At 38.7% G+C, this 25,534-nt stretch overlaps 1 protein-coding gene across 9 annotated transcripts in view; it reads right to left on the bottom strand.

Annotated features, from left to right (window-relative positions):
• FHOD3 (formin homology 2 domain containing 3) overlaps positions 1 to 25,534 on the bottom strand; it is a 394,706-nt gene that overhangs the window by 8,041 nt on the left and 361,131 nt on the right. For 5 of the 9 annotated variants that reach the window (XM_084510276.1, XM_084510270.1, XM_084510272.1 and 2 more), the window contains 5 exons: positions 18,996 to 19,186; positions 17,051 to 17,243; positions 11,708 to 11,731; positions 9,020 to 9,191; positions 6,550 to 6,711 (listed from right to left, as the gene is read on the bottom strand). In XM_084510276.1, the coding sequence (XP_084366402.1) occupies positions 6,550 to 6,711; positions 9,020 to 9,191; positions 11,708 to 11,731; positions 17,051 to 17,243; positions 18,996 to 19,186 (742 nt within the window). Of the gene's footprint in view, positions 1 to 5,709; positions 5,748 to 6,549; positions 6,712 to 9,019; positions 9,192 to 11,707; positions 11,732 to 17,050; positions 17,244 to 18,995; positions 19,187 to 25,534 lie in introns of all 9 variants that reach the window. The other 4 variants (XM_084510271.1, XM_084510274.1, XM_084510278.1 and 1 more) reach the window with 2 other exon arrangements.

Raw genomic sequence — 25,534 nt, 5'->3', positions numbered from 1 at the left:
TCTACCTATGGAGACAAAAAGTACCTTTTTTTTTTTTTTTGGTAAATAAATCACATTTTGAATTCTGATATCCTAGGTCTATGCAATGATCTCTGCAATGAACTCTGATCAAGTTAAGGAATGTACTGTAGATTTTAATGGTACGGGCTAGGTTAGTTTTATATCTGACTTTCCTTATATAAGAATGATAAAGCTGCTTCGAGGAGAAAGTTTGAGGATATGAGCCCAAGAGCAAGTAACTTGTATCAGAATAAAATTAATTACGGAAACGACTCATAGATTCCTCTGAAGCAGCGACTGGAAAATGAATTTAAGCTTCTTTTACAGATAATTTTTTACTAGACTTTTAAACCAGGCTTTCAGAAAACCTTTTGTTTTGTAGGATATCTCACGTAGGACTGCACAGAATTACCCTGCTCCTCTGGTTCTCTTCCCTACAGCTGTTTATGTTGGCCTCTTGCACAGCTGAGACACGGGACTATATAGGCCTCACACTCGTTACATCCATTGCTACCACCTACTGTGGTCAGCTGTATGCATTATTCATTCATATTAATTAGTATTAATACTTTTTATTGTCTTTTTTCTTTCTTTTTTTTTTTTTTTTAATTGTAGACCACTGAGTTTGATTCTTTCAGTCTTGCAAAGATCTTGCCATCCTATGGCTGAAAGAATGTACTACTAAAAGGCATCCAAAAGACACTAGCTATCTTGGCACCCAGTGGAGCTAACTTTCCAGCTGCCAGAGTTTTAAGTGCTTTATCTCACACTGTGTTTTCATCCAATAACTGGATTTTTATTAACTGGGTATTGACCTTCTGAAGGCTCAGTACTTTGTGTGAGGACGAACTGCCTTGACACTGAATACCATCTACGAAACATTTACTTTTTCTAAATGCAAAGAATTGTTGCTAAATAAGTATCACTTATTATATATAAGTGATTATTCTAGATTACTCTACACCTCCTCTAGCTCCTGATAGGATTCAGTTACTCAAATCCTAAATAATTAGCTGCAAATTCTAAGTAAAGTTGCTTGCCTTTAAAGTATTCTATATAGACTTTCTTTTTGTATATATTTTTTAAGCATAATTTCCATTAACTCCTGCTTTTAGTCAGGCTATAAATATCAGAAGAACAGTCTCCCTCCTGGTATTTTGGCACTTCTGTATCTTCTCATAGCCAGAAAAAGTAAGTGGAGAGACATGAAAATGAAAAATCATGAAAAAACAAAGAAAAGGAGAAAAAGTTAACTGAAGCACCCTATGATTTCCAAACAAAAGTTACATACCTCTGGATTCAAATAGGCTCCCACCCATTATTTTGTTTGCTTATAAATATGTTTATTTCAAAGCAGCAGTGAATGTGTTACTAAAACTTGTCTAAAGCTTGTCTCCAAGCTTGTCTCCAAGCCTGGTCCTTTGGCAGAGATTTTACCATTATTTTGGCACATGACTGCAGCATGCTAACTCCTATTTCACTTTTACTGAAGGTGGAATTTCGTATTTAAATACCTGACCTGGGATGTTCTGTTGTTAAATTTAATCCATCAGCTCTGAGCTTATTTGTCTAGGATTCAGATAATCTCAGTTCAATTCCTACCTCCTCCACAGTCCCCTTGTATGAGTCTCACAGATTACTTGAGTCATGCCTCAGATCCATTTCTGCATAAAGACTGCAAGATTTTTTACTCCCCACAAGTCGTTATGCAAATAAATCAATAAATCCTTATGAGATGTTTCCATACCCCAGAGGTAAGTCACAGGGTATATATTATTGGACTAACATATGATTCCAACACCAAATAAAAGAACAAGGTGTTATCATGTCCGTCCTGTCTCCTTTCTTAAACTTCACAAATTATTTCAATCAAGTCATTGCATTCAAATGTTGGATTAAATTCTGATTTAATTATCTGCTCCAAGCCCAATTCTCCAGCACAAATCTAAAGTTGATTTTTAATTTTAATAAAATCTAAGAGAAATCAGAGCGCACACACACAGAGGTGTTCCAAGATAAAAACAATGTGGGGGAATACCAAGCCCTTGCTATTCAACTTTCTCATTCAGTGCCTCCAGCGGAATCCAGTGCAACCACCACTGGAATATGTGCTCCTTACCATCAAATACTAGTCACACTTGAATCCTACACTATGACCATTCAGGGTCAACTCATCTTTAAAGATGACCTGTCTACTTGGCACAGCTATCTGAAATTATTTGTTAGCAAGAACATGATGGGATCCCTACTCTTAGTCAACTGCCTTTACTTTAGGGAGCCAGGAAACACATTTTCAAATATGAAGGTTGCCAATACCAACAATTACTTCGTAAAGGAGGAAGATACATGCAGGTTCAGGTTTTAGCCTAGTTGCCTTAAGGTATCTGCATGTTGGATGGTCTGTTTGTGATACACTGTGGCTTAATCAGCATTTGAACAAAGTAATGAAACCTTAGGACTTTTGGCTCTTTCTCAGAGCCCTGCCATGGTCAATCACAGAGGTCGGATATCTACCCTGTCTGGCTCAGCATTTCCAGGTAGTGTGCTGCATATGCCAAAATTAGTATGAATAACCTCTTTATGCTGATTCACTATTAGTAAACTGAAGTATGATCTTTGTGACACTGACTCATGGGCATTGTATCATACTTCTGAGGCAGATCTGTTCAGTTCAATGGGACCAACACAAAAATGGCAAGGCATCTCCATCAAAAGCTAGTCCTGAAAGAATGATTTTAGGTTAGGGGACGGATGTTCTAAATAAACAGCCACGACAAAAAGGAAAACTGCATCAACTTCCTACTTGTCTATTGAGGTCTTTTTTGGTTCTTTTTCATTAGATGTACTTAAGCAAAGTCTTTTATGGATGATATTCCTAATCTTTAAGTGTCTTCTGTTGTCTCAAAGCTGCCATGAAAAGAATACTTATTTTTCTCCTTCCCCAGACAGCAACAATTGACACAGGCTGTTTATCACAGTATGAAATTCCCATTTAGGAACAGCCTTGGTCTTCTTTATATATTTCCTCTCCTATCTCACATCTTGTAATCTTCACAGCAGGCTCTGCTTATACACTTTGCATTTAGTCTTTTAATTCAGCTCTCTTTGTATTAAATAAACTCCTTTCTTGATGGTTGTTTTTTGAAATCTCAGTGGTATCTCATACAGGGAGTTTCATTTTTTGGTCCCCCAATTCAACTGTTGCAACATCTATAGTAATGTTCTGTAAGCTGTTAAAATTATCTTTAGCAATTGTATCCATTGGAATTTGGGCTATCAAATAAAATGATGATTCTTAAAACTTCCTTACTCCAATTTTCCTTTGCACTCCTTGTTTGTTTTGACATTGTTTCTGAAGGTCATCCTAACCTTATAGAAGAACCAGACAATCTTAATTATATTATTTTTTATTTCTTTACTGAGTTGAACCATAATGCTATAAAAACCTTTCTCACAGAAAGCTGCCCTCAATCTTCAAGAACGGAAACAGTATTTTATGCTTTTAAAATATGCTGAACTGATATCTCTGGAGGCTGGAGTCTGTTTACACACAGAATAAAGACATCAGAGCAAAAAAAAACCAACAACTGCAGAAGCTTCCCATGGCAACTTGCCTTGAAGCTGTCTTTGAACGACCACCTCGAGGGGTGACAGAACATTTCAGCTTCTGTGGCTCACTCAATCCTGTGGCCTTCTGTTGAGGCTTCTAATGAAAGAATACAACTGTAATGTTGTTTTCTCATATATAACACCAGTCTAATATGTCTGGTAGGCAGGTCACTGAACACCCATTATGAGGCAATGACTTCCAGTTGGTCACTGTACATTTAAATGTCAGATTTAGTCTTTAAAAGCCTTCACTGTGTTGGTGAGAATAAAGTTCTGTCTCTCTGCAGATCATCACAGGAACTCAGTCATCATGTACTTACTGTACATAAGCTTTCAGTAGTCCATTTCAGCTCCTGCTGAACAAATTCCTTCCTACTAGTTCTCAGTCAGCTTCAGTCATATCTGGATTTATCAGTGAACCTTCACATCTTCAACTAAGAGATACAGACGTTTCCATCTGTCTTTTGTTGGATGACTCACTGCCTTATTTCTCCTCCCAATTTATGGTTCTGATGATTGCTCTGAGAGTTCAAACTCTTCCACATCATTAAGATCTAACTAAGCTCTCTGCATACAGCATACAGTCACATTTCTCAACAATTACAAAAGGTAAAATGGCTAAATGAACACATCAAAATATCTCTTTTCCCATTACAACTAATTATTGAATTTAACAACCTCTTACACATTCCTGTTTCTGTTTTCCCTTAGTTATAAATGACTTGAGTAGCACTTGATTTTTATTTCATATTTTGATGTCTTTGTCTATGGCAAAAAAAAAAAAAATCCCTTGCCCATGAGATCCTTCTACCTAAACCATGGGAAATGTATACAACGCATTTAAGTCTGGGTTTCTGATTTTGCTAGACACAAAATTCAACTCAGTTTCACTAAAACCTTTGCTGAATTTTAAGTGAGCATTGCAAGATTTCCACTTCTACACTGAAAGCAATTAGACATGTGCAACACGATGCACAGAGAAAATCACTCCTTACAACTGAGTTTCACTTTGATGTTCACAAATAGATTTAATACTAAGCAAAAGGATGCGTATGGAAGCCTGAAGCCTGAATTGTATTGTATTTCTACCAGGGAGATTTTCTGCTTGTTTAACACATATTTTGCATTGACAAAGGCTGGTCTCTGCTCATTTCCTGGAGGTGCCAGACTACCAGTCCAGTTGAGTGTATTTTACAGTTAAACTACCTCATTTTTCATCTCTCAGGTATATTGACTATCTATTGCAGTAAAATAGTTCAATTAAGACATTCTCCTTTCACACTTTCTTTCAGCATACGTCAGCTAAAAGAGATGCTAAACTACTGAACTTTATGTTTGTTTTGAAACTGCCTTTTAATCCACTTTAGAGCCTCATCCAGATCTTGAAGAACAAACAAGCAAAAGAGCTGGAGTCTATCATGATTAATTACAGTGGAAATCAGTCACAGCCTAAACATTTACTAAATGCTTAATCCTTGTTACTGTTTTCACTGAATAAGGATAAAAGCCAACTCCATGGAAAAATATATATTATTTTTATTATCATTATCCTTTTTTTTTTTTTCCTTGCAGCAAGTGTTTCCTTGGGAAAAAGGTACCTGGTAAAAAGCAGAAATAAGACTGGTGTGTGTGTGTGTGCGCGTGAGGATAGTGTTGCTAACAGAGGAAATATTTTAGCACAAGATAAACCACAGAAATAGTCACACATTCATGAGGCTTATTTCATATGCACAAGCCAACTAGGGCAGTCAGCACGTGCAGAACACCGGAACTGTGTGGGGGAAGTGGGTAGCAGCAGAAGGTGATGCCACAGGGAGGTACGGCACAGTGCATGACAGAAAGTAAGACAGACAATCCAGTGTCAGCTCATTTTCCTTTCTGAAGGTCTGTCTCATCTATCCAGTGTTGCCTTTGCTTTTACTCTTGCCACATGCAAAACTTCCTTTCTTAGCATGTTGGGGAAAGTGAATATGCTTTCAGCACATGCTAGTTTATAGCAATCAGCTACTGCTTAGACCAAGTGTTCTTGATCACCAACTTTGTTAGAGCAATTCCAGAAAAAAAAAAAAAAAAAAAAAATCCGTGTGATTTTTCACTCACTGTTGTTGACTCCTCTTTGTCCTAACTTCCCAGAAATGCTAAAAAGATGGATGGAAAGGTAGTCAAAAAGCCACATATGTTGAATGACATTAAACATCAAAATCTTATATCCTTTGGGTACTTATCCATCTCACAGTAATTATAGCAGTCCCTGCACATAAGGAAAAAAAAAAAAGCAAACCTCAAAAGATCATCACCTCTTAAGCATTGCATTTTCTACAGCACAAAATCAAATTGCTTGAACTTAGGTGCCACAGCTCTGCCTTGTGGACACACTACATCACTAGACCACCTTATTAAAGTGCAACCTTTTCTTCCCATGGGAAGCTTCTCTACAACCACTTTGCAACCAAACAGCAGTTGTCATCTTGCTTTCAGGGCTGTGGAAGGATGGTATATAACATGAAAAAGAAAAATTTTTTTAAAGGTGAAATCTCTCAAACTACTTTTTGCTTTAAGATTAAATTCAGCTACAGATACAACTGTTAATCTTTATGCCAGTTCATAGTACCTTATGACATTTAAGCAGCATCAAGTATTTGAGGTCCTGATCCGACTTCTCTAATTTTGAGTAAGTACTGTCATAAGAGAAACTCTAAAGCACCATAAAACATTCTTCTTCTATTACTGCTAAGGACATTTGAAGTTCCGTAGAAAAGAGTCACCCACTGCATACAACATTGTTGAAACAATAGTAGGAGGAATATATGCCAATCATAAGTATACTCTCAAACTACTACCAATGAATGTCTGCATGGTACAGGCCAAGTTCATACACCAAGATACATAAATAACGTGCATGCTTGCTTATTCTGAGATGTTTAATAGCCATTTACTCACACGACTTCCTATTTGCTCGTGACCGCTTTCTCTCCCTAGGCACCGCTCGCTGGCTTGGCACTTGGGTGGCGGACTTTACAATGCGATCCATGATCTCATCTGCTGCATCATCCGTTGCATTAGGTGAATCGTCATTGCCAGCGTTCCACGAACCGATACGGCCTGGAAAAGTCCAGCAAATGAATTGAGGAAAAAGAAAACACGAGTCTTTTGTGTCACTTTGGTTATGCAATTTTATTTTTTATTTTTTGAGAATTGCAAAAGGCAACCCAGTCATTGCTACTTCGAACCAGCCAAAGTAGAACATTCTGCATAATGGAGAATATCTTTAAATAATACCCTAGACTCTCTGCTGTATCAGCAGAGAATGGAGAGCTCAAATGCAATTACAACTTTTGATTCCCTTTGGCATTTGAGTCTTATTCATGACCATATAACTGGCAACTGTCTGCTAAAGATTGTCTAGGAGATGAGAATTCCTGGAGTATTGTGTGGCCACATTCCCCTCTGCTCCAATTACACTTTGACTAGAAGACAGGGCGCATGTTAGGAATTGATGAAAATCAGCAGGACAGGTCCTTTTTTACCAAAAGAAGGAAACAATCTGTTTCTAAGCATCTGTATCACAGGCTTGTGCAAAGAGGATATGGAAAAGGGAAAACATGTGGTTAGACATATCTAGTTTTCCTTTTCACAAGAAAGAATTCACCTTCTCATCACAAAGCTGTATGTGTCCTGGCACAACTGCACGTATGCTGCTATGAGCAGAAAAGCAAGAGTCATTGGCAAGCTGAAAAGCTAAATAAGCAATTTTGGTTAAAACCACAAACAAACAAGTGAGCCATGTCTCTGATCCCAAGTCTCTGGCACTGCTTACTCCTCATAGCTGTGTGTCAGACACATCTTTTGGTTCCTTCACTACAGACTCCTGTTCCGCATGCTTTTTGTTTTTTGAATAATTTGAAGGCAAGTATGTATTGAGGACACTGACAGTGAGCTTTGCAAAAGAGTGGGTGTGGTAGAATTGCAAACAGCTAAAAAATTACTGGCGAGACCGCTCCATATCACATCCATGATGTCAATAAACAACAGCTTTGATTAGCACTTTGTTCTGCTGCTTTTCTCCTGGCTCTCGTCAAGGGCATTTCTATTATGATAGTGCTCCTGACAAGCTTCTGTCTGGCTCACCCTTCCTCTGCCTCTGCTATTCTTCAGGGGAACACAAGCTGACTCTCATTATCAGGACACGCTGCTCGTTAACATTCAGTGGATTACTTCAGCTGTTCAGCTTGTTGCAGAGCAGCTTGAATTATTCCATCTTCATACTCCAGCTAGTTGGCTTGCTTCTGAAATTGGGGCTGTGAAACCTCTAAATTAGACAGGATCAGGGTTTAAAACCTTAATAAACTACACAAACACACACTTAGTGGAGAATGCTCTGACCATGGTATCAGTGCCATCAAAAAGAACCAAGTAAGTTTAAGATATCTAGATGTGAGGGAAAAGAAATATGAAAACAGAAGAGTAGCAACTTAAATGTTGGTGCAGTCCCCTTTATTTCAAAACTATCTTCCAGGTAGCATTTGTATGGGAAGGGGTGAGGGGAAGACGACAGAAAATGAACTGGTGAGCCCAGTCTCACCAGTTGACTTAACAACAAGGAAGTGGTTTAGTGACTGCCCTTCTGAAGAGGTGTATCACTGAATCATGCCTTGGACAAGAAGCAAATACTTCATTGCCAAAAACGGCTGTACCAGTGAACCCTTCTTTTAGAGTATCAAGTGTTGGAAACAGCAGATTGGTTCAGGTTTTCATTTCCTCCATGTAAACTTTCAGAAATCACTCATGCTGACATCAGAAACAGCAGAGCACTGTGGAGCTCAGAGAAGGAGGTATCTGTCGGGACAGCAAGGAGATGCAGGGCTGTCCACAGATTCTTTTTATGTCCCCAGGCCCCACTTAATCCAGTAGCTTTACAGTTTAACAGGGGAGATTTTAAAAGCTTCATTCTCTTTTTCCTGACCCCTTTTTCTCCCATGATTCCTAAAATGTTGCAAGGCCCCTTCTCTTCAGTTTGAATTGCTACCTTCTAATGCTTCTGTTGAAAATATGGAGAAAACTACATAATGAATGCCCCTTTTTGAAAACATGAACCATGAATGCCCCACAACGAAAACAGGAATAAAAACTGTGGTGTGAGTGGGCAATCAAGTTGACGGGGGAGAGGAAACAACTTCTGCCAGCTTGTGCTCCAAACACCCTCCGGCTGCAACCCACACCTTAAAACTTCAGGGAAAGTACTCTGCATCCCCATGCCCCAGCTCACCACCTCCAGCACGTGAATACCACCGGGGTCTTCTGACCCTTTCTGCTGTGAGGGCACTGCCAGGGGGCCACCACGTGTGCTCGGGTCACCCTGAGGCTGCCGTGCCACCAGGAAGGTGGCCAAGAAGAAGCTGCTGGCATTTACCTCGGCTGGCCCGGCTGCGAGTGCGAACCCCCAGTGCCGTGGTGCTCTCCCCGCCGACACAGGAGGTCTTCAGCACGGCCTTCATGTTCTCGTGCTCCGCAGCGTCCTCGGCGTACTGCAGGCCCTGGGGCTGGCCCTGGGAGGGGGGCGAGGTGCTGGAGAACTTGCCGGACTGCGGGAGGAAAGAGGATTTGTTGTTTTAACCAAGAAAGCCAGCGTTGAGACTGCAAGTTGCAAGGGTGAAAGCCTAAATCCTTGTCCTTGCGGATGGGGTTGGAAGTACAGATAGTCCCCAAGGAGCGCAACAACGGTGGTTCCTCTCCCAGAGCACACACCACGAGCCAAAATACACCACAGCAGCAGCAGGGCATGGACAAAATCAGAGGAAAAATGGATGCACTAGCTCAAACTTTGTAATTTTGGTCCCCTCTCTGCGAGGACAAGGTACAAAGCAAAAGCTTGCTTTGAAACCTTTGACCCAGGCTGTGTGTCAGATGTGACATTGAGGGGGACAGCATGAGACCTGACACAAGTAAATTGTTGTGTTTTTTTTTCCTGTAGCATCACCATCCTGTGACACGGCAGGACTGGCAGGGTGGTCTGGGGACAAGACATCTCCCTCCTGCCTCTCTGCATTGCTCCACAGAGAGCTCTCACGCTGCTCTAAAACGCAGATATGTACAGTAAACTTAAAATACATCACCAGTAATGCTGAAAAAATCCCCAGTCCCAAAACACCCAGCCAAATTATTCCATGGCCAAAACACAAAAATTGCAGTCAGCAGTTAGAAGAACAAACAAAACCTTAGAGAGATTTTGGAATCTGCCCTCTGCTTCCCCGGCCCACCCGTGACTTCGCTGTCACCACAACAACGCGAACAACAGCGGCCGAGCTAACCGCACGCACGCAGTGCCCGGGAGCGACAGCTCCGTCGGTGGCTGAAAACAGCCCCCTGGAAAGGCAGCCAGGTAGATGATGGGAGAAATGGAGGCTTTCTAAGGAGGGCAGGGATCTGCAGCAGTGTGCTGGAAGCGGGAGCCGGGGGCTGCTCTCCTCCTCTGGCCTGCAGTGCTGGTGCTTTCTCCATTGCTCTCATCTACAGAAGCATGACAGCACACCTGAAACACAGCCCCAGCTGCAGAAAGGACAGGCTCTCACCAGCAAACAGGCATCAACAGATAATAATACCCCTCGGTGTTTTCAGTCAGATCACTTATCAGAAACTCAAGTGTTTTTTTTTCTTTCTTTTAATCTTTCTTATTCCCACAGATCCAGCAAAGATAAAGGGAGGCGTGCTGCACTCTGTTCCTCCTCTGCATACTAAACAACATTACTTATTAACTTGACGGTATCAAGCCAGTCAGCTACAGCAATGCAAACCTGCAGAGCCTCTCCTTCAGAGAATAGTAAATTGGAAGAAAAGGCTCAGGCCTACTTTCAGAGCTTTGATCAAGTCCTCCTGGGTTGTTAGACTGCAAACTGAAAAAATTCCATCAAGAAATCAATGACAGGATGATTTTATTCTAACATGATGACTTTTCAGGGTAGGACAGCCAGCTGAGTAGTGAAACACTAATCCCTATAAGGCACTAAACTAAATATACCAGTGTGATACTTAGTTTTAATACTGAGAAGTTTGTTTTGTTTTTAAAATATTAGCTTGCAATATTTTGATGTGGAGTGTGCAAGTGCTAGAATATTACATGTGAAATTAAAAGACATAAAAACAAAACAAAACAAAAGAACCCCACCCAAAATTAGAGAGAAACTTCCATGAAAGTACATGCAGCTTTTGCACTAAGAATACTTATATTCAATGGGTTGTAAATGTAATGAGTACCACCGTAGAAAAAAAAACACAGGATAAAGTATTCACATAACTGTTAGTATTCACACATTAGTTAAACTTTGGCATAAAAAATCTAATTTCTGTAATTTTCTTTCTGCAGCCTAAGCTACACAGCATAAACCATCACTAGGGAGAAGCTACATAGCCAGGAAGCTTAATTTCACTTCCTTAGTTTTCAAGCACTGATGTAGATTAATGCCCAAGCCCAAACGTCTTGAGCAAATGTTGATAGTTCTTAAGTTATTTATTCACTCCTTTATTAAATTACAATATCATCTTCAGGAGTAATTTATGATAGATGTATGAAGTAGTCCATGGCTTACCTCTATGGTTCCTGAAGTATCTTGGTCACTTTTCATACAGCAAAGATAACCACTACAACTTGCTTTGCCTCCCTATATCCTGATGCTTTTGAACACTTTATAAAATAGTCATAGTTGGGCACACATGGATTAATAATGACTATGAAATTATCACTGAAATCCTTAGCCCAATGAAACTGATGATCCCCATAACATTCAGATCACTAATATTTTGGGTAGCGGAGCTACTTTGCAGTTTAGCAAACAGACACTGAAGAAAATAAATGATGAAACTTAAAATTATTAAGGCCTCAGATCAAGATAGCCCTGTTCAAGAGAGCAGGTATGCATATGGTTAAAGCTGACTGCAAAAACACACTCTTAACGATAGAGCCAAAAAGCTATGAGAAAAATGTCATGGTTCATAGTTCCAGTTGAGCAGATGGAGTCGAGCAGTCCATACTATCTGAGTTAGGAATTAGATGTCACAGCACACAGGGGACATGGGAATGACATGCTCTTTCAAAGAACCATACCTCGGCATCCTCTTCTTCATCAGTCTGCCACCGGAAACAGAGGACAGGGCAGAGAAGGACAAACAGCAAGATTTAGGAAGGACAGCATGGCCAAACCACAACAAAATAAGAGGTAACCATGGTACTGTTTATGCAGCTACAGGAGGCCATAAAAACACAAAACATATAAGGAATTCATTCCTTAGACAATCAGCTGGCTAATGTCTTTTAATTAATGAGCCACTATCCTATTGTACACAGAACAGACTGTCACTGTCAGTAGGACAGGGTTTGAAATAGAATTTCCTGGTTTTTCTTAGAGAAATTATGAACTGAGATCATCCCTAAACCATCCCATTTCTCTCCCTTGAGTCATGCTGTGGCTTGCCCACTTTTCACCTTGTGGAAATTGAGAGCACTAGGAAGGGCTCTCTCCTTTTGCCAGCTCTGTTCAGAACAGGGAGGTCCTTTCTCCCAGTGCAGAGGTCAGCTTCTTGGCAATTCATTTTCTCTACACTTAAGTGCTTGCTTTAATTCTTTCTTTTAAGCTGTTTTTAATATTCAAGTTTCAATTTAGCAGAGGACTAAAATCAAGTGCTGAGCAGTCTCTGAATACGCACTAGAAGTTTTTCAGTAGCTGGAAATTACAGACATGCAAGTGACCTTTGTCATTTAGGGCTTTTACCCTCTGTGACAGCAGGCATGTAAAATTGCCTTGACAGTTACATTACATAAAATGTAATGGGCATATCAAAATATTACTGGATATGGAGTGTTTGTGAATTTGGGAGTTTACAGGGAAGTAGCAAAGTATTTAGAGCTGTGTTCCCAAGTGCCTGGGGAATTCTTCACCATGTTGTACAAAACCCCACATAGATGGTTCCCAGAGTGAAGCAGTTTCTCAAGTATCTGGGCTCCTTATTTCCATAATTTTCGTTTAGACTGTTTATAAAGTGTAAACATACCCTAGAAATTTGATGCATCTTTTTATTTTTTATTTTTTTAAGTAGCATTCCATCAATTCTATTCGCCTGCCTTGTGTTACTAATATATATTTTCGACCTTATCTCCATCTCAACTGTGATTTCTGTCTGGGATTGATACATTCTGTTCCAGAAACATTCATCATTAAAAATGAAAGCCTGATTTACTTTGGCCCTTAGCTTAGTTTCAGCACAATCTCCATAAGAAGATTAGTTGTGAGAGTGCTGTGCAGCACATTAACATTACTTTTTAAGGATATGTTTTATTCAAAGGGTGAGATGTCTATTTTGCTTTGGACACAGTGGCACTGACAGTAAGACAAGCAGATATTTTGCAGAGGGACCTCAGCAGGTATTTCCCTTTGCATTATGAAAAGATCCATTTGCTTTTTCCACCCCCCGGGGGGTGGGGAGTCACACCGTAAAGCTATTCTTCTGAAGGCCGCCACTGTTTACTTTTTGGCATGAATAAGAAACAGAAAGGAGAAGAAAGGGAAGCAAGAACATGTTTGTATTCTAACCCATATGCAAACCAATCTAATAAATAAAAAGCAGAAGGAGAGCTATTTAAGCTTAAAAATATGCAAAGGCACTCAGGGAAAGGTACAAGAACAAAATACACACATTACGGACTGCACTCCAAACCAAAGTGTGTTTTCTTCTTTACAGGGAAAGTCTCAGTTCCTGGCCTTCCTGACCGTTTAGTCTACCTAAAAGTGATTTGCAGGGGACTTATCTTAAGGGCAATGTGCTCCTCTGGCTTTCAGGGCATTACCATTTCTCTTCCCCCTGTTCTGGATGGAAGGGGCTCAAACCCAGAACCACTGTTGTTTGACACCCATAACTACTCAGGAGGAGTGGTTCAAGGTCCCCTTCATATTTCCATGTCCGGAGAGCCATCTGCCCCCAGTAAATCAGTAAATACAGAGAATAGGACTCAAAGTAGCAAAAAAATTAATCAAACTTTTGTTTCAGGGAGGGAATCTGCTCTCACCCAGCTGTGTACGTTCTGTCTTTCCTTCTTCATTTCATCATTGAAAATACACTGAGAAATGTTAATAAATTAGGAAAACTTTAACAGATGTAATATTACCAAAAAGCACTGGAACAATATTCCTATACTAAATACCTCCTGTCAGCACAAGATGCTAATTTTAAGAAAAAAAGGCTGCTCCATTCTTCTGTCATCCAATACTGGACGTTGCAGGACAATTTGCAGAGCTTTTCTCTCTCCCTCCCATTTTTCCCTTAGGCTAGCATTCGTATATGGTGGATTTGCCATTTAAAAATATTATTTCTGTTACATAGTAATTTTGGAATTGAAACTCTCAAGTATCATAAAAAGCAGAGCTTCATAAATCTGTGAGACAGATGCTTATACTACCTACTATTATTAAAAATCATTAAAAAGCTCAGACTCATATCTATAATTGCATTTCTTCCCTCTTTTGCCTGCTTGTTATTTTTAGTGTGCCTGAAATAAGTGACTGCTATCACTGGCTAAAGCCAGATATAAAGTTACACAGACCAGGCAATCTTCCCTGTGAAACTGTGGCAACTTACTGTTCTTCTCTTTTTCCCCTCTGCTCCGTCTCTCTCCTGCAGACAACTTTCACTGAGATTTAAACTGACAGTGCCCAGTCCATTTCAGCTATTAAAGAACACATAAACATAAAGATCTGTGGTAAAAGGCTAAAATAAAGATGGAAATATTCCTCATCGTGCCTGTTTCTCAGCTCTATTCCCTGCGAGGAGTTGCTGAAGCTGATGAAAGTTCTCCATGCGAGGAGCCAGCAGACTCTCTCCATGCAAAGAGCCAGCACCCCTCTGCCTTCCAAGTCTGCAGGGGGCCGAGGTACAGGCGAGATGTGCCTTCCTGTCGAGGACTGGGATGGTTCTGGCTCACTCCTTTCCTGTTTTTGCTAAAAACCCTCTTCTTCTGCCTGAAAACAACGTAGTATAAGGCGATGAAAAGGGGATCCCAAGGAAACTTTCAAAAGGGTAGTGAAATAGACATCAAATAGCCAATTAAATAAATAGCCTTCTAGGTCACCCAAAGCAGAAGTTAAAATTATGCATGACTATTCTTATTAGCACTACTTTCTACAACGAGTTTCCTTCCAATGCCAAGATCTAGAATTTCTTCCATCGGTGTTACAGTTCTACCTAGTTCAACACACTGTCAGTGTGCTACTGATACACCTTCTCTCTCCGATGCATTCAAATATAAGACAGTAAGAAAATCAGAAGCAGGCACAAAGCACAGCCAACACAATGCTACAATAAAACTCCCTTTTTTCACCGTTCTTCACACACAAATATCTTCCACCCTGCTGACTTGGAAGCTCACTTTGAGATAGATATTACTGCAGCTGTCAAAGGAAGCTGTGACAAACAGCCTGATGCAACTTTCTATTTCTGTTTTACCAGGTACTGCAATCAAACGAAACGTAAATGAGGCCATAACTACTGGGCTACAGATAAAGAGTTTTAGTTAAGTCCTGAAATTTCCATATGGCCACAGGAAAAACTCTCTTAAAGAACATCTTTATAAGGGGACTTTCAAAGAATGCTTTTTTTTTTCCCCCTCAAAGTGGATTTTTTTTAAAGACCATTATATGATTATTAAATAGCAGTAGGCAAAAAATGCTCCCTTTCTGTGGACCTGAAAGATTTAGGTGGAATACCAGCTGTCAGATGGCATTTAATTCTTGTCAAATCTCAACACTATCTTGAGCTGAACAAATGGCATCTCCCAATAGTATTTGCTTCTGGGAGAGGCCTAACTACCTCTTTTCTTACATTTTCAGCAAACAACCATCATCCTGGCCTCACTCATTACTGACTACCTATCAACCCTCATCCTTTTCCTGTTTTAAAGGGTCCCTTCTCTGCTTCCTGAATCCAGGTTCCAACGGTCAGATTTCCTTTTTCTCTCACATTTTCTGCAGGAATAGGACTTAGAGAAGCTTCTCAGTCATACCACAACCAAGTAAGACAGAAACATTATGTCATATTCTAGGAACACAGGAACTCCTTCATATCTTTGTATTGTTTAAACTAGTAAAAAGTATTCAAGCTACCTCAGGAAACAAAAAATTTAATTTACCAATCTCTCTGGTTAATGTTATCTTTTAGGTCCTCTAGAATATTGTAGAAAAACTGGGCAGCAATTGAATAAAATAATGTCAGTTCCTCAGTGGTAGTTTTGAAAATTTGCCTGACTATATTATATCCTTTGAGTAAAATCACAGCCCCTTCCTTTCCCAAGGAAGACCAAGAGGAAAACGTTTTGAGATAATAGCACAGGTTTAACATTCACTGTAAATGAGGCAGATATCCAGATTTAAAGAGGGTATTGCCAGGAAAGATCTACAAATGACTTTGAGTCAATGAATTAATAACGATCTTAATTTATATCAATCTCAACACATACAAATTTTTCAACTTAAGTTTGAGGACTCATAAAAGTGAAATCAGCTTAGGACTTTTCATGCTAAAAGTAGGGATAGCTTCATATGCAATGATATACTCTCATCTAATCGAGACTCCAGATTTGGATTTTGAGACAGATGGAAACTTTTATTAAGTACTGGCACTTCTTAGAACTTTATTTGGATTGAGTCAAACTACATCAACTTAAAAAAAAAAAAAAGATTAAAAAGTCAAGGGGATTTTAAAGCTTACTATGCTGAGAAAACTAATCTTATTTTAATTTATTGGTATGCAGGAATACTATCAGCAAAGTTTGAAGAGTAACACCTACTGTGAACATTAATGTGTCAGCTTTCAGAACCCCGAAGTATTTTGTTCCCATAAAATAGGCTGTTTTGTGCTTTAAAGGTCAGAAGAAAACACCCATAAGTGTGCGTATATAGGTACCTACACACGTAATAGTATGTAAAATACTAACACCAAAGAGTGTATATTAAAATATTCAAAGATAGAGGAAAAAACCAACTTTTTAAATTCACTTGTAACCACTTAAATGGTTACAACGGTTCATCATTCATGACGTGCACATGTCCTCAACTAGCATCCTAATTTTCCAGTATTTATCTTCTTTTTATATTCTTGTTTTATTAGGTACACACAGATTTCAGTGACTACCAGAGATTCTCTGCATTGTCTGTGCAACAAAGAGATGGTCTTTCTGGATGCATAATCTTGGTTTGTTCGCATTCTATAAACTAGCATGAAGAAAAATAAACCTATACTCAAGGACTTGCAAGTTTTTGTCTTTTAGAAGAAAAGAGGCCACTATTTACAGTAGAAGAACTCCCTAATAATAAAAATAAAGATTAACAACTATTCATATAAGACATCCAGTGAAAGACTGTTTTAAAAATTGGTGCTGTGGGACATATATTTTGCCACTTACATCTGTGATCATTTTCCCTCTGGTCTTGTTTCTTTCCCTGTGGTTAGCTCGTTTCTGTTTTTGCTGCAGGACTCGTTCCCTGGTGGTGCGGTACTCCAGAGCAAATTCACTAATAATTTTGCAGAACTTATTGATGTTGACTTCGCGTATTGCATAGGGAGGATGGCCCATAAATAACAAGAATGAGTGAAACCTGGAAAACAATGAGTTAATGAATGCAAAGGGGAAAAATCTTTATTGATCATTTATAGGAAAACAAAACAAAACATTTCACTGCATCCATTTATTACTTTATTAACTCCCATATTTTTTTTTTGTGCTACAAAATTTTCATGGATTTTTTGCGTAACATTGCCATGGTTTATAATTAAAAACATGAAAGCCTAGTCTATGATAACTTCATCCCAGTCCATTTTCCCAGGCTGATGCAGGAGATAAGACGCTTATGGAACTCTATCTACTTTATATGATTAATTTGGAATGTGAATGACCAATTTCATTTCAGTTATAGAAAAAAAATATTTATTAAGTTTCAATCCTATTTATTTGTATTAAGCAACTTCAAAGAGGCTGCTAGGATGTTGGGGAAAGTCTAGACAAGAAGAATGCAGATTTACAGGCTAGCAAACACAAGAAGAAAAGAATTTCTCGTTCACAAAAATGACCATAAAATTATATTATCTTCCAAGTAATTTATTTTGGGATACTCTCAATTCACAATTTTACTGCTTCTGTGGCATTCATAGCTTCTGCACTATTTGCAACTTTTACTATTGCTTCTATTTTGCATGATCAAAAATAACACACTGAGTGTTTAAAAATGCATGTGAATCCCTTTTAACAGCATCCATATCCTCGATGATAAAAGTTTTCCCAATCCTAGAAAGATGCATTTAAACAGAGACATTTTTGGATAAGTCTACAGAAGTTCTGCAGCACTTAACAGGAAAAAGTTAGTATTTTTCTTACTTATACAATGCATACGATACTACAGTAAATTGGTGAATTCACTTCCCTTCTCCTGCAATTGGTATTTCTGCTTAATTATAGCATGAAAAAGAGGTCATTGCAAAAATAGAAGAAGAACTGAATTAACTTCTCAGTTGTATATTGACAAATTTGGGGTCATTTGGAATGCAGATCCTAATTTTGACCAAAGTAATTTGGAAATTCTTCAGTAGCTGGAAAATGTCTCAACATATCATTAATAAACTGAAGAAACATTAATCCGATGCTACATTAATCTACATTAAAGCTACATTAATCCGATGACTTAAACAATGGCTTTCACATATGTGTATGTGAAAAAAAAAAGCTTAGGTTTATGCAGAATTATCATGAGTAAGTACATTTCAGAACACTGCAATTAGGGCTAATTTCATTGGATAAAACTAAATCCAAGGGCAAGTCCTAAAGAAAGGAATCTTAAATCTGTCTCCTACTGTTTAGGCATAAAAGAAGTAGTCATAGATCTTGCAGACAGGGGTGGTGCTGCTTACAAAACTCACTGTACAAGACCCCTTTCAGCTTCCACATATGACAAATTTATCATCAGAACTTCAATATTTTGCCATGGCATATTCTTGTTAACCGGACAGCAAGCCAATCCCTCTAAAAAGTATTCAGGGAAGGACAGAAAATATAGCAACTTAGTCACAAAGATGCTAGCTTTAAGGAGTTAGGAGTTCAAAGGCCCAATTATTGCAACATGAGAACAAATGATTGCCTGGATTATTGATTCTTTTTATAGGAAATACAGAAACTTCCTTGAGTAAGGATATTTCTTGAACAGGTGTGAATGAGAACATATGCACCATATACATCCTAGTAGATGTACTTGCTGGAATATTTACCTATACACACTTAAAAAAATCGTGTTATGTCATAATTTATAATTTTAGCAAAGTACATATCATCGAGTACTGTCACCAGTTTAATTCTTTACCTGTTAATTATTCTTCTATGAACAATCTTCAGGATTATGATTCTTTCTGCACAGTCCTTCAGGAACTCAGACATCTTTTGCTTTAGAGTTGGCTTCATCTCATGCTTTGCTATAGCCTTAAGGTGATCCCATGACGCTTTGCACCTTCTTTCCATCTGACACAAGTTTTCCTGGAGTTGTTCAAAGTCAACCTTAAAAAGAGAAAATAATAGAAAATATAACACTTTACTCAAAATGCTATCACAGTAGCTTTGGATATCTGAACAGTGCAACTCATGTATAAGACAGGGTCACTCTAGTGGCAGAACAATATTAATTCACATTATTAATTACTGCTAAATAATTAAGAAATGCCCCTTTCTGTTTTACTTTGTCTATATCTTTCTGTTTATTTTGTCTTGGAGGCCTAGGACCTGAAGAAAGGACAATAAAATACTGTGATGTGCTTTTTCCCTTGCTAAAATCTTCATAGCTACAACAAGCAATTGCATGACCCAATTATTTCTGTTGAGGCAACAAAAACTTTCTCTCACTTTTCCTTAATCCTTTTCTCTACTACTCATAGCTTTTTATACCATGCTTGCTGCTCACTGTAGTATCCAGCCAACACTTTGCCAATTTAGGAAGTACTTGGATATATTCCCTAGCTGTGCACTGACTTGTTAATAGATGATCTACTTCTAATCACAAAATTCATGGGCCAGGATTTTTTAAATCTCTATTCAAAGGAAGTGTTATTTAGTGATTTCAGTACTAACTTTCATTCCTTGATATACATTATGAATTTTCTAACAAGATTATATGATGGTTTTGAAAATCCGTCAACGCAGTTAAAATAAATTATTGCATCCTACAGTAATGTTCATCAGGACAGAGGCCAACACGTTCCACTGAAGGTGAAAGAGAGGTTCTCCTTTACTCATCAACCAAAAAAGGTTTTCAAATCATAGTAGTCTAGAGAAGGCATTTAGGATATGTTACTAGTGACTGGACGAAGTGGTGTAAAAACCCTTCCACAGCACGTAAGTATATGAACACAAAAAAAAAAAAAAAAACCAAGAAAAATAAAACTGCCCAGTGTGTTCTAAAACTCCAAGAAAGGAAAAATTTATTTTATAATACCACTTCACAGTTCAGATGAACTCAAGCAATAAAACACAGATTTAGCCGTCAGATTCCAAACACAGTAGTTTGCGATGTTATGATCCAGTACTCCAGTTAATTCCTTAATGCTAAATGAAAATCAGTGGCAGAGACAGGTTTTAGTTCACTCCAGCATCAGTGACTGTGCTTGAAAGGAGGTGAATTTTCCTATCTGTGCTAAAAGCTATTAATGGCTGCAAAAGAAATGAGCCTTGGATACCAACTATTACAATTCTGCAGAGGTTTGGAGTAAAGTCTTTTCAGCTGAGATCAATATCCAATGGAAGTAAGTCTCAACATAATTTTTCTTCTTTTTATTTTAAGTCCAAAATTCCTGATATTGGTTCCAACCTCAGTTGGTTATACATCACAGAATGAAGTTTTCAGCTGTATGCAGTACCCAGTGTTGAGACCTACGCTAAGTATAGCCATGAGAAGTGCATTATGATTACAAACCTCCTGGTATTGATTGTATTTGGTCTTGCCATGATTTATAATGTGGTGACTTTTTCCTCTTCATAAGGAAATAAAAACATCCTTTGATCCATTCTGCTATTCAAAAAAGCCCTGGAGGTAGAGCAGCTGTGGGGTTTTTGTTTTCTTTAGCATATCAACGCATATGCTTTTGAAAATAAAAAATAAAAAAAGTCCCTTCCAGGTCAGTATTTTCATTGTTGATGATAAACACATTGCTGCTCTCCATAGATGGTATATCTAAAGCACACATGAGAAAAGCAGCTTTAGAGTACTACCTGCATGACATCTGAAATGCCATTTTTCTCTCTTCACTGTGAATCCAAATGTGGTGTGGACAATGAATAAACTTTTAGTTTATTCTGAGCAGCATCAATCCGATCAGTATGTGACCAACAAGCCTCTCTATTTTATGCACATTTCTATCATAAAACAGCAGGTACTCGTATCAGTGGAAAATATAAGTAAAATATAAATCCTTTTGCAAAGAAATACTTTAGCCTCACCTTAACGGACCATGAAAAATTAGCACAGAGGTACAAACCCAGATCAGTAATTGTACACAACTTCTTAAAAGCAATCACAGCGTTCCGCAATATCATTGTAATTTTCTTTTTCTTGTCATTTTAGCTATTATTGTTGTTCTGTTTGGGGTGTCTTCTAACAATGGAAGGATTACAAATACAAATACCTTATAATAGCAAGAAATGATCGCAGGGACATGTAGTTTGTAGTTTGATTTGTTTTTTGTTCATTCTTTCTTGAAGGGAAAGGTGCACTAATTCTTGCCTGCAGCTGTGACTAAGAAGGAATTTAGGTGAGCTTCACATCACGTTGCAGCTCCAGGTGACCTCAGAACAGGAGGCAGTCAGACAAGAACTGTTATGGTATTATTTTATGAGTATACTCCGCTGAATAAAAGGAAATAGTAATCTGAAATTGCCTTTACAGCTTTCTCCTTAGAGAGCAGCATACAATGTTGTGCCCAGCCCCCAGGATTTTGAGGAAGGTGGAAACATCTTCTTCTTCCTCCACAACTCATTACACTCATATGCAAAAGAGATGAAGCTTGCTGGTCTTACTTACTGTTATCTTCTGCTAAAACTTCAAAAATAAATCTAATTTTTATCTCAGGAGAAAGAAACAGAGGTCTTAGGCTGCTATGCAAAATAAAAATGACTTTCCTTTCAGACACCGGATGTTTATTTTCATCTATAAATTTAGAAAAAACAACTTTCTAAATGCTTGTAGGATGTAGTTGATACGTTCCTCCTTTCTCCTGATGGGCTCCTCTCCATTTACAATTATGAGAGAACAGGTTGTGAGGGAACAGGTTGTTTTCCTCTAGAATTTCTTCATCTGGTACGTGCTCTGCACACATTTCCTTTTCCAGCTACATCTCCTCTATTCTCTGGTACTCTTGCTGCTACTGAGAATATAGAACTCTACTAAAATTATCAATGCTACATCCGATTAAAGTATTCCTCTATTAATATTCAGCCCTTGTATAGGGTCAAAAACTTTACACCTGGATCAAAGAAAAAACAAACAAAAACTAACCAAACAAACAAAACAACATGAAAGAAATAAGTGAAAGGAAACTGGTAAAGCTGAGATTTTTGCTTGAAAAGCACTTATTTTCAAAAATCACTGTATATTATCCTAAGTTGTATTTTGAAGGCCAGTGCATAACTTGTTATGCAGCCTCAATAACTTCATATAAGTTTTCTATTGTTTGCTACTACGTTTATCATTTATTGCTACAGCTTGTTTCTTTTAGTGGTGAACAAATCCAGACATTTTCTAAGCAAGACCCAATTCTCTGCATTTTTATTCTCTCCAGGAAGTGCTTTAAACAGTATACCGATACCTTCCCAACGACAAATGTTGCCTTAAATTCACAATAAAACGGCAACTATTTTATCATGGGTACTAGAAAGATGCACATAATCATAGACAAAATCTTTCTTTCTTCAAAGTTCAAGATAGTTTCTACAGTGGACCACAGCTGAGCTTGAGCTGTTTATAACTTAGGGTCAGACCATTCACTCTCACATTATTACAGGGATGAGTTCTGGCAGGGAACATGAAATCTTCCTCTTTTCCTGAGCTGGTTCAGTGCCAGAGGAAATTCTGAGAATTGCTCCTTGCAAATACACTGTCATCTGAGTGCAGCGACCTTCTGTGGCATACATTCAGGAGTCTGTCTACTCCAGTATTTCCACATTGGCTTGCTTCACTGGATGTCACAAGAATTATCCCAAGACCAACATCAGCGCAACCTGCACCTTGTTGGTCACACTGTAAGTGAAGTACGTGCCAGGTCTCAAAACCAAAGTATAAAGGAGTTTCTGCCCACACATTTCTGGTCCTAGAGTAAGAGTTGGCATCCTGCCCGAATAATTTTGGAAATAATTAAACCTGAATCAGTCCCCTGATTAAAAATTAAACATCATATGTGCTTATTGAGGTACGACCAGATAAATCTATACAATACAAACCTTTCCATTTTAGTTCCTCAAACAATCTGCAATAAACACACTAATATGGGATCTACTTGCAAATGCTTTATGAAAGTCTACACTGTCTGGGAGGAAGGGAAGTAACACCAGCAAGCAGTGATATAGGTCACTTGGTGTTATGGCATCTACAACACTACTTGAGTCATTCACCTGAAATATTACTCAAACACCACAATGCCGTCAGGCACCTGCAAAACTGAATTTGTTCTCTCTCAGACCAAATCTGTAATGCTCATCTGCCACTGGAGCTCTTTCCCCCTTGCCCCAGTCTGCCTCCCCCTGCTCTGCCTCTCCCCTTGCTCTGCTAACCCGTGCCCAGACCTGGAGCAGCAGCAGCAGCTGTCCTTGCAGCTGGCACTGTAAGGAATGACCCAGCCTAAGAAACCTCGTGCCCTCACCCCCAAGCAAGCTTCCTTCCATGGAAAGTAATATGACTTTTGGCATTCGTTTTTGTTTGAAGAAACGTAGGGAAGGCATACTCGAATGATAATTGCAGAGAAATACCTTCTGTCAAGCAAGGCAAGAGAAGCCCTGCTGAAGCAGAGCAGGAGGCAGGCACGAACTTCCCTACTATTTTTTTTTTTCCTTTCTCTGCTTCCCAGTGTATCAAGCAGATGCCAGAGGAGCACTTCTGCTGCAATCACCTCCTTTCTCCCCACACATCCCTACTGAGTCCCTGGGGCAGCTGCAGACCTCCTCCTCCCCTGCTTAGTCTAATCCTAAATTCTTTTCTGCCAGCGAGCCTTATCCCCTGCCCTGTGATGTTATCATTTCCTCCTGCTTGCTCTTAAAGCTGCCTTCTTCTCCCTTGCCTGGTACCTGTAACAAACCATGCACCTTGCTGAAGGAGATAAAAAAAAAAACAGCCAGAAAATTGGTATTTTAATTAAAAGTAAATTAAAATTGAGGGAAGGAGGACAATTCCCATGTAGCTGGCCAGCTTCTGGATGCATGGGGAAAATTATTCAAGGGGATCAAAATGAAGAAAAACATTTTAAATAAGAATACTTTTTCATTCAGTAACAGAAGATACTAGTGCTGATGCAATCCTCCTTCCCTCCCCCACCACACTGGTAAGTAAACTGCTAGAAACAGCCCTGAGTTCAACTGCAGACACCTGGGGTCTGCTTCTGTGTTAGGTATATCAATTCTAGTTCAATACCATTGGAAAAAAAAAAAGAAAAAAAGATCAAATTAAAGTATGTAAAAAGAACAAATATGCAAGTGCTTATAAACATGGGATCCTAAACAAACAGTAGTCCTGCATGACCCTAGATACTTTTATACAACTATGAATACTTTTGTACCATTTTATTTTTTTTTTCTGGCCTTTCTATCTCCTTTTGGGTGAGCTTTTTTTTTTTTTTTTTTTTTTTCTTTTTTTCTTTTTTTCTTTTTTGGAACTAAGGCTCAGGAAATTCTCATATGATATGTGTATCAGGAGAAGGGGCATCTCTGTTTATCTACAGCATGGAAATTGTTTAGCCTTTGTGGCTTCTGAAAGATGTTTGTAGACAAAATGGAGCTCAAAATACAGCCTAATCCACAGTGAAATATTAGTTCTCCTTTCCTGTCAGCTTTCCTAAACCAAGATTTCGCCTACTCTGTGAACATTCCCTTGAAGAGGGCAGCTTGGATGGCTTCCATGTCCTAACTCTCTGATTTGTGGCAGCTAAGATCAAGTGGGAATAGAGCTTGTTACAGTAATCCATCAGTGGTATAACACATGTAGGAACATCCCAAGAAGGGAGACCTTGGGCGTCACGCAGAAGGTTAAGGCTATAATTTCTCTTAATGTGATTTTGTCTGGCCTTTTCAGAATTTCATCCGCTTTGGGCAGGGCCACTAGATCAGCAAACCACAGACTGAAAGACTTTGCTCAATTTTGCATACCCTTAGACCTAAAAATTTTTTAAAAGTGACAGCATTGGGTTAAGCTTCTTCCTCTCTCTAAGGCTGAAAAACAGAAATAGAAGATTCATTTGAGAGTACACAGTATATAGTGGTGTGGATTTTAGGAAATGACTGTTCTCTTTTGTGGCAATTTTCATTTTGTGATTACTTTGTGTAAAAAAAAAATGGAATAACTTCTTAACAAAGAGAGGAAGCAGGAAAGGAGACACTAATATACCTAAGTGTACAGATATGAAGAATCATTCAACATAACCAACAACAAAAAAAAAATCCTAACATGAGAAAACAGCCTTAGCGAAGGCAATAAAATGGAGCCTAAACACAGGCTGTATAAGAGGAAAACCAGCACAGCAGAGACAGAATCCAAAAAGCAAATACTTAAGGACAGAAAACAAAACCCACAAACTCCTTTATGGTATCTAAAAAAACAGAGAATCATGTCGGAGGTCCTGGATCACTGGGGATGAGAGAAACTGAGGAAGACAA

The sequence above is a fragment of the Aythya ferina genome, assembly GCF_964211825.1.
Source record: "Aythya ferina genome assembly, chromosome: 2".
Taxonomy (NCBI): Eukaryota; Metazoa; Chordata; class Aves; order Anseriformes; family Anatidae; genus Aythya; species Aythya ferina.
This window is presented reverse-complemented; position numbering and strand designations above follow the sequence as displayed.